General features: G+C 40.8%; 1 protein-coding gene across 3 annotated transcripts in view; it reads left to right on the top strand.

Annotated features, from left to right (window-relative positions):
• The first annotated feature begins 1,053 nt into the window (after nucleotides 1-1,053).
• Nucleotides 1,054-10,385, top strand: part of RAB3C (RAB3C, member RAS oncogene family) — a 97,012-nt gene continuing 87,680 nt past the window's right edge. The window contains exon 1 of one of the 3 annotated variants that reach the window (XM_088152792.1): nucleotides 1,054-1,248. In XM_088152792.1, the coding sequence (XP_088008918.1) occupies nucleotides 1,231-1,248 (18 nt within the window). In that variant the 5' untranslated portion in view covers nucleotides 1,054-1,230. Of the gene's footprint in view, nucleotides 1,249-1,864; nucleotides 2,110-2,515; nucleotides 2,790-10,385 lie in introns of those variants that run through there. The other 2 variants (XM_007428365.4, XM_088152793.1) reach the window with 2 other exon arrangements.

Here is a 10,385-nt window from a genome sequence, read left to right as displayed (position 1 = left end):
GAAACATTAGTGTAAACACATGAAACCTGATTGGAAAATGAAGCAAAGTGGTCTTTACAAGACCAGTAGACTTGTAGATTGAAAGGACAAAGTCAGAACATTGAAAGAGTCGTAATGAAGCCTCCCTTTAATTAATAGTACAACTTGGAAATACATTAGTTTATTCATGTGAGTTGTTTTGAATCTCTGCATCTGATGAGGACATCTCCGGAAGGCCTGTTAAGAGTCCCTCTTCTCTCTGAAATGAGGGAGACATGGATGAGCAACAGGCCTTCTTTGTGATGGTTCCCACACTTGGAACTCCTGACTTGCAGAACTCCATGAAGTTCCCTCCCACATCATTTTTAGAAAAAAATTAAAGACAGTTTTATTGCACCAGGCTTTAACCCTAGCTAAATGTAATGGATGCCCATCTTAGGGGAGGGTTGCTTTATTATACAGTGGATTTCGCATTGCAGTTGCTTTTGTCATTTTATTTGGTTGTTGTGTTCGTAATTTTAAATTCCTGCAACCCGCCCGGAGTCTTTTGTGTTGGGTGAGTGATTAAAAACTGTAAAATAAATAAATAAGTCACTAAGGAAGGGAGTGTGGCAACTGCTACCTTTTAATCCTGTATCAATGAATTAAGCAAGTCAATAAAAAACACTGTTCCTTCTCCAATCTGGTGCTCTCCAAACATCCTAGACTTCAGTTCACACAACCTCCAGATAGCTAATAAACTATACTAGAGGAGATTAAGGAAACCCCGTCCACCTGGAAGGCAGCAAGAGCAGGGGAAAGACCCCAAGTTTCTCTTCTAGTCTTTGAGAAACAGATTAGCCAACCTGCTCCAAACCTACCTCGCTGTCCCGGCTTCGGCACTGCTTTGTTCTGCCCCGAGGCTGCCGTTTCCACAGCGCCCTGCCTCTGAGGCTCCCGTCCTCCTCCCGCACCTGCTCTTCTTCTGCTTTGGGCTAATTAAAGCAAAGGTGCCTAAAGGGAGGTTCTCTCCCCCCCCCCCCCGGGTTGCGCTCACGCTAAGAGCGGTGCTGAGGAAACTCTGCTCAGAGCTGGGGCTGCCGATCCTCCAAGAGCCGCTTCTTGGCTCCAGCTTCCAGGGACGAGCGAGCCCACGCTCTGCCTCGGCCCTTCTCCCCCCGCCTCCCTCCGCCTCGAGTCTTTGTGTGCGGAAATCAGGACGCCGAGTTTCCCACCGGGTACTGGAGCCCGTTCGCCTTTGGCGAGGCCGAAATGGAGCTGTACGGCAAGGTAGGAGCTCTTTTCCCTCTGTTTAAGGGGGGCGGGCGGTGTCCAGCATAGATGAAACCACCCGAATTTCCCACCACCACCGAGGGACTGCCTGGATAGGTCCCTGCTAAACCAAGGGACGCGCTGATCGCTGCTTGGCGGCGCCTTCCTACCCAATGAAGCGCCTTCCACCCGAAGGCGCCAGAAAGGAAGGAAACCCATTTGGGAACGGCGGTTCAATCCGGCTAGAAAGCGCGGGGGGTGGGCGAGGTCCGGTTCCTTCCTCCCAGTCTGCGGAGACACCCCGGATTCTGGTTGCAGGCGTTTTCCCCCCCAATCCTCCCTCGAGGGAGCTCCTGCTTCCTACCAGGAATGCCCAGAAAGTTCGGCCAGCAGCAGCCCAAGCGAGGAGGACTTGCCCAACAGCTGGGAACCTACGAGCCGAGGAGACCCTTGTTTCCGTTTCCATGGAGCGATTACATTGGGGAGGGGGTGAAAGGGTGGAGCGAAAGGCGCGCTAGCGTTCCTGGGAGCCGTAGTTGGGGGTAAGGAGGATGCCCCTTCGATTAGGCTGCAGCCCTGGGCCGGCTCTGACTACAACTCCCACAGATCGTTGCGAAGGCTGCCTGGCGGGAGGGGACTACACGGTGGACAGCTCCCGTGCTGATCGGTCTGCGCTGGTTCCTCGGCGGAGCGGCGGCGGTGCGTGGCGTTGGCTGCTCTTGCTCCTGCCCTGCAGCCGGGCGTAGAGTCCGGCTTGGCTGTGGCTTGACTTGCTGGTTGGATCCAGCGGTAGTAAATTCGGAGGTGGAAGGAACCATAGGGGGAGAGAGAGGAAGACAAGTCGTGTGGTTGACAATGAGGCACGAAGCTCCTATGCAGGTTAGTAGCACGCCAAAGGGGAGCCAGGAATATTCCTAAAGGAACTCTGGGCGCGCACGTCCACACGATCGCGGGGAGAGGACAGCGGCTGTGAGGGAGGGGTGCGCGCGCACAAACAGGAACCTTTGGTTGCGTAATTCGGGGATATAATTTGCGAACAAGAGGGAGAGGAAAGGACGGACGATACCCAAGCAAACATCACGTGTTAATTCCCATCGCAAACATCGCGTGTCAGTTTTTCCCTTCTGTCTTCCCCAAACACTCTGATCGCTTCGCTTGTTCTTTTTGGCCGACTAAGGAGAGCGAGGCGTTAACTCAGAGATTACTTACCAGTAGGAATTCAGAGCATTGCGGGGTAAATGCAATCGGATTCAGCTGCCTCTCAGCTGACAACCCCGTTTGCAAAGGCTGGTTCAGGGCAAGAACTGAGCATCTTTAGTTAGCCTTTTAACACCATGGAGGAAATGGGCTTCTACTCTTATTCTTTGTACGTGGATCCTTCCTTCCTCCCTCCCTTTCCACATGAAGTCTCCAAATTCAGGTGGCCATCCTGTCACTGCCCAGGGAGTAACCCCTTAACATTTTAGGTCTAATTTCTGACTATATGCTGTGCAGGATGCAGTCAGTTGTACATGTACCCAGAAGGAAATCCTATTGTGCTAAATGAGTCTTACTCATAGGTAAGTATAGTTTTTGCTATCTTAATATTTCATCTGGTAATTAATGGACCTTTGACGAGCAGATGGATCTGCTGCCAGATCTTGGCTGCAGAAATCTGGATGACCACTAGATGGAAAAATAGTGTTAAGAGTTTCCATCATTTCATTGCTACTGTCTAGTAATTGTCTGGATTTTTGCAATCCAGCTGTGGTAGTCCTACTTAAGGCATATTAGAAATCAAGGAAGCAGCAACACTTTTGCATTTGAATTACTAAGTTTTCAAAGCATTGTCTTTCATCATAGGTACACTGAGCTAGGGAAAAAAATAAAATGTAATTACAAAGAAAAGGATAGCTGTTTTTAAAAGGGATGTTGTCAATCTGGAACCAAGAATAATAGCTTATTAAAATTGAGAAGAACTATTTTTATCCTCCCCCCCCCCCGAAAGTCTTGTTTTACTTTCAAGCATAAAAGAATAAAGCTCCATTTTTGGAAAGGTACAAGGCTGAGTGTTTTTGTAGCCCAAAGATAAACTAAGTAATCAGAATTCAGATTGTGCTCCTATCTACACTCATTTGGAAGTAAAATCCACTGGGCTTAATGGGACTTCAGTGTAGACATGCATAGGGATGCTGTGTTAATTTCTGTATTTTTATTGTATGGCTTGTCTTAGTAGTTGTATCATAACTATTGACAAATATTGCTGTCTGGCATTAGAAATTTTGCCACCAGATTTATGAAATAGTATGAGCTACAAAATACTTACAAGATTTTAGCTTGGCAAATGTGTTTCCCTAGAGTCTGTTCATCTTAAGGTCAAAATTCCATTTTTTAACAGAATTATTTCTTATTCATTGTCACCCTACATAACATCTCTGTAGGGTATGTTTGACTTTGAAAGTTGAACTGCAATAATTCATTCAGATCGATTGCTCCTGTTATGGTACATGCTGAAATCTATTTACCCCAGAAGGAACTATAAATATATCCATCTGCAAGAATTAAACTCAAAAGAACATGACCTCTCTACAAGTGAATGCATATATAGTGAATCTTCATGTTGTTATTTAGGTACAACATGAAATTAATTAAATTATGAAATACAAAATTAAGGTATTAAAGAATTAGGCCCCTTCTTTAGCTGAATAAAATAAATATTACTGATATTTTCTTAGTAAAAATGAAAGTTGTAGGTTTATTTTGCTTCTAGATTAGTTATAAGAACTGCATCTGTTCAGAAAATACATTAATGTTGCAGTGTTCTTGAGTAAAGCCCTATGAAATTAGCATCTCATACAACAGCAATATGTTATATACATATTGTATAGTAATAAGAAAAAGGGCTCCTGAACTCAGATTTAGTTTTGAATAAACTTTGTAAGTTTGGGCTCCAAACAAAATTTTGGAGTCAAGCAAGAACATTGGCTTAAATGTATTATTTCACATGGTATTATCAATAAATCATCATCATCATCATCATCATAATCTGTCTATGCTCATGATGCTTTAAAAAATGTGGATGTTCCTGCTCTGTATGTCCTGTAGGCTTAAACAGACACATAAGAATAATTGAAAATGGAGGAGAGTGAAACAAGGTTAAGTAAAGAAGGATCATATCATCATTTAAATTACTCATAATTTGGTTAGCTGCAGTAAGTATTGGGATGAGACTGTCAAGCAAAGAGTCTTCCAGAAAAAAGACAGTTTAAGGAATGTTTTAAAGGAAATAAGGGAAATGGCCACAGAGAGGCATTCTAGGAAGTAAATCAAGATTTGGGAGGTAGCAAGAATGGGCAGAGCAGGATTGCTTTAGACCACTAATTACAGCAAAATTGGATGAACAAGGGATACCAAAGAAAACCAAAGAAGAATTTAAGGAGTGAAATCATGTAGACAGAATAAAAGGGCTGCATGGTGATATTGCAATAATTTTACCTTTCAGGCTTTCAGTATTAGTTAGAAAATTGAGTAGTACAGTTCAGTAATATTCAGCTTTGGAATCAGTAGTCTTTTGAGAAGACCTTTTCAAAAAGTATTGCCTATTAGTTCACTGACTTTAACACGATATCCCAACTCTGCTGTTTAGACCCATCTGTTCATTCTGATGAACAGGATCCTGTTCTTCTACACACGAGTCTTGCTCTAATAGCACTATGCGAAAAAGAATATGTTTTTGCTGCTTCTCAAAGCAGCAAAAGCACTGATTTTATATAAACCAGTAGCAACAGAACTGTCAAAACAAAGCTGCGGAGGGCTGAGAGAGACTAATAATGCATATTTGCATGTCTCCTCTGTAATTATAATTAGAGAGTATCTAGGATTCTTTGAGATACAAAAAAAAAATGCAATCAGGCAAAGTACTTCTGATTAGCATTTAAACTTCTCCCTCCTCCCCACTTCTCCTGCTGAAAATTAAACCTCCTGAAACAGCACAGATCCAGTTCAAGGTGATATAGTACCTCAACTTGGAAAATTAGTCAATCTGCGTCAGTGCCCCAAGATAAAGTACATGTACAGTATAAAAGTAGGCTGACTCAGTATGACCAGCTGCTTTGCTTTGATTTACAAGGTCTTCTCTGCATGCACAGAATGTGTGCAGAAGTCATTAAAATATCCACTTTGATTTGGCAATCTGCTTTGATAGTGTTATCTGAAGTTTTACCAAATCACTCTACTGAAGATCTGTCCAGCCATACTGAATATGTTGATAATTATTCAAGCCTCAAGCTATTTCAGATTGTATTATGAGTTTGCATTTTGGTGGAATGTGGGTTTCTGATTACTTTTCTTTTTTTCCGAAAAGAATCTTTTGTTTTTTTACAAAAATCAAAGGCTGGCTGGATTCATTTGACTTTGTCAAATGAGCCTCATTAAGCTCATAGCTATTTACTACCAGATAAGGAGACTGTACTGTAAATTACCTGATTTTCTTTTAAGTTTTAAGTGGCTATATATTTAAGAGTAAAAAAAAAAGTTTGAGTTGAGCTAGATTCCTGATAACTTCATGAACACTTCTATGCAGTTTTCTTGACAACAGTATGGTTTGCCATTGCCACCTTCTCAGATATTTTTGATTTTTCAGTCCTGGGTTGTCCTGGTTCTCCCATTCTGAGTTTTCCCATCCAAGTACTAACCAGATCCAACTCTACGTAATTTTTTAAGGTCAGCTAAGATTAGTTAGATACTTGGATTCCAAAAACATTTGGTAAAAAATGTTGATCTATGCTGTGTTTCTTAGATTTGTTCTTTAGATAATAGAATTAAATATTTCTTCATTTTTATCCATCTTTTTCTATAGAGCTGAAGATGGATAAAAGTGATTTTCATGGCTGCCTCACCCTGTCCTACTCTCACAAAAGCTTCTAGGTAGGTTCAGCCAAGAAAGCATAGCTGGTTGAAGAACACCCTATCAGCTTCGTAGCAGAATGAGGATATGAGCTAAATCTTCTCAGTGGCATCTAAGATTCTAATCAGCATGTCACACTTCTTCTCTTTATATCTGATGAAACAGTAGCTACCTCAAACAGCTCATATCAGACACTTATTAAAAAAATACAGATGAGGATAATCAATATCTAGAATGTCCAGATTCTATGAATTAGATGAGTATAATACTCTGAAACTTTCAGAATTGATTAGATAAATTACCTTGCATTCATCTTTCCTGACTTTGTCAGGAAATAGCATGGTCTGTTCAAAATACACGGGGAATCTCAGAACTAAATAATCTCAGCTTTTCTCTGTTGTGTGTTGTCAGGCCCATTCTAAGAGTCTGATCTGTGATAGTCCTGTTGCACAATCATCATAGCTGAGCATCATTCTAATCATTTGATATACTTTTCCTCATTGTGATCTTCTGATGCTCAGAAAAGAGGGAGCTGAAGATGAATTGTCCTTCAGAAAGAAATTTGAGATATTGTGAATAATTGAATGTGATGGTTGGAACTCAGGAAGTTGCTTTTGATTAGATATTTGCCAGGCTGAAGAGAGAAATAATGATTGGTAGGAGGAGTCACAGTGATGTCATAAAAGTTTCCTTGGAGTCAGGAAACTTCACCACAATTTGCATTAGTTCCTGAATAATTAAGATTATGTAGGGGAGAATTTGTAGGCTTTCAGAGACCAAAGATCCTCATTATGAACCCTGCAGCTATTAAAATTTAGAGGAAAAATATCTTAATGAAAATGAGCTATGAATAAATAGGAGAGTCTCATGTGTGGCATCCTTAATGTATAATGGTCACTTTGAAGATAGCAAATATTGGTACAAGCCAGCATGCTTGCACTAGTCTCTTAGTGTATGATTGAAGCTGACAGGCAGTACAGCAGAACAACTGTTTCACTTGCCATAGAAATGCAGAATGTCTCTTTAGCAAAGTCAGCAACAAACATTTTGTGCATTATCAAAATTAACTCAGACTTCTGTGTATCTGGTAGGTAACTGCTACACATTTGCCATCTGCTTTTATTTATGTATGTTATATGTGACCAAAAGATTGTTCCTACAGTGAATATCCCAGGCCATAGAAGAACCTGTGGTCAGGGCAGTGAAATAGTTATCAAAGTGTTTAGAAGAACAGTGGGTTACAAATGCACGTCAGCCTTTGATACTTTATTCCCAAACATAGGTGTGAATTAAAGCCTAAGCAGTAGTAGCCCCTTGCAAGAGGGATGCATTAGCAGACTCAGAAAAGTCCAGAGATTTACAAAAGTATTTTTAAAAAAATCTCTAGGGAAGGAATCTAAGGGAGAAACTGCCAATAAAGGCACAGCATGCTGACTGAGTGTTGTGGGAATATTCTGTAATCTAAGCCAGTGTTTCTCAACCTTGACAATTTTAAGATGGGTGGACTTCAACTCCCAGAATTCCCTAGCCATCCATGCTGGCTGGGGAATTCTGGGAGTTGAAGTCCACCCATCTTGAAGGCACCAAGGTTGAGAAACGCTGATCTAAACAGTAAACTCAGATAACCCAGTGTGGGTGTTTTGTAACCAAAAGAGCATAATCCATGCAAAGGAAGGAGAATTTAGGAAGACCAAGGAGTTCCAAATGTTTGGGGGGTGGGGGGAGTAGGAAAAAAAATACCTAAGAGTAGAAAAATTCCAAAGTGCCCTGCTTGCTAATCTTTGACAGGGGGAATAGAAAACTCAAGAGTGAAATGCAATAATTACAGAGATTTTGACTGCCAGGCTAGCACACTTTACAGTAACACTTCACACTGCAACATTTTGTTGCGTATCCCACTTGTTAATAGCAATAAATAATCTCAGATGTATTCTCCTAGTCTATCCATTTTCCATTGCATGCTTTATTCTCAATAATATTTTAAGTACTGTTACTAGTTAGAGTAGAAACTGATTCAAAACTCCTCCACAGGAAAAAGGGGTGGTAGTAGTAGTAGTAGTAGTAGTAATAGTAGTAGGTTCATGTGTCAAGTTCAGTAATTACTTATGTTGAGTATAAACACTTAGCAGGTGGGTGATTTCTTTAGGTTTATTCAGAAAGTTATATTTTGCCTTTGTGAAGGGGAATGCAGGGCACAAAGAAAGTGGACATCTCTCAGAACACTAGGACCAGCACCTATCCAATGAAGCTGGTTGGAAAGAGATCTGGAACAGTCAAAAGAAGGCACTTCTTAACACAGAGGATAATTAATTTATGGAGTTCATTACTATGAGATATGATAATGGTGGTTGACTTGAATGGCTTTAAAAGGGGATTGGATATATTCATGGAGGACAGATGTCTCAGGGGCTATGGATCTGGAAGACTCAGTGTTACCTGTAGTTGGGAACAGCATGTCTCAAAGTACCAGGTACAGGACAAGAGCAGCAAATCCTTCCCCTGCTTCTGGAAACCCCAGAAGAATCTGATTGGCCTCTGTACAAAACAAAATGTTGAAATCAGATAGGGCTTAGCCTGATCCAGTAGGGTATGTTCTTGGGTTGTTATGGCCAGTTCAGTCTCCCCGCATTAGCTGGCCTTCAGACCTTCCCATCGGTTTAGGAACAGCAGGAATTCTCAGCAGATGCATGTTCTCCTTGGATAAAATACAAGATACTTAAAAACAGCTTGTGAGGAATTCATAGCCATGCAAAATAACTGCATATGTGTATGTTTTGATCTGATTTGATTTCATTTGTATCGGGTTTCTTTGCTACAAAAGAAGAAAGAAATATATACAGCTAACAGAGAAAGAATAAAATACTAAACAAATAAATTAAGCACATGGTTTAAAACAAAACAATATAGTAAGGGCAAACATGAATTTTATAAGCCGGGTTTAAATAGACTACGTTAGACTAAAATGAAGTTGGGTAGTTTGGGTCATAGGAATCCAGCCGTTGCCTTAGCATGTTGTGTGAATCAGACCATTACATTAAGCCATAATAAGGTTTAGTTGCTTAGGCATAGTTATGTGAACACAGCAGCCATTTGGTTAACTGGGAATTAGGATTTGATATGTAATGTGAACCCAATCATATAGTAATAATAACAACAACAATTGCAAAAGGCAGCTTTACTTGGAACAGCTTACATCCTGTTACAACACCTTTAATGTCATCAAACAAAATCTGCCTATCCCAGGTCCTTGGGAAGAACTCAATAGGTGGATAAAAATGTCAAATCCAGTCTGAACATCTGGCTGACTGTGTGACCAATAATAATAATGGAAAAAAACATTTCAAGAATGGTATAGAAAACTGCCCTTTCAGACTTAATCTACCAAGCCTCGCAAGTGGGGTGTTACATAGAAAGGCTTTTGCTGTAGGTCTCAACATCCAGGCAAAGTGATGATGAGACACAAATGGTCCTTCATTATCACTTATCAGGCAGGTCAGAGTTTTAAAGGTTTAAACCATCATCCTGAATTGAACTGGAAAGCAATTGGTAACCAAAAAGATCTCTCAGTGCAGGTGTTATGCGATGAAATCATGTAATATACTTGTGAAATTAATTTTACTGTGACTGCCTCTGCTTATATGCAATGGAGTTTCAGGGAAGTGATCTTTACCTAGTTAACACAGCCTTTATCAGGGTTAGGCAATATGATGGTGTGAGCATCTTTTTTATGCTCTTCAAGTCCTCTGTCTCATTTTTTTTAAAACTTACCTGAAAGAATAATTTAATTAAAAAAAAACCTGGAACATGGCATGTTTGCAGACCAACGCCTTTACAAGGAAACTTCTGGGCCCTACACAAATCTCAAAATAAAATAAATAATTGGTGATTATTTTCAAAATATTGCCACTTCTCCAGAACTGAAAAAGAAGCTGAATGATTTAGAACATTCCAGGGATCTAGAGAGGGCAGAGAACAATCTCATCAGTTGACCTTCTGATAAATACCTGTTTTAGGCTGGTCACATCCATCATGGCAGTCACTTAGATAGGCCATTCTATCCACCTCAGTGGAAGCTATTCTGTGGGAGAGCCTGAAATATCCCTTCTAGATTCTGATTGTGCTTTCAGCCTCAGAGAAATGTTTATAGAGAGCCATCCCATAGCCCATCTTTGTGCACAGTCAATTTCTGCCCATGTATATCAAGGTCCAAACAACATTATTCAAAGAAGCTAATTGATAGTTAATGCTTCTTGCTGGAACTCAGCTCCAT

Source organism: Python bivittatus, unplaced genomic scaffold (assembly GCF_059951505.1).
Source record: "Python bivittatus isolate LINGU-HERP-01145 unplaced genomic scaffold, Pbiv_v1 ctg000570_np1212, whole genome shotgun sequence".
In the NCBI taxonomy this organism is placed as follows: Eukaryota; Metazoa; Chordata; class Lepidosauria; order Squamata; family Pythonidae; genus Python; species Python bivittatus.
The sequence above is the reverse complement of the archived record's forward strand: the minus strand, read 5'-3'. Positions and strand labels throughout refer to the sequence as shown.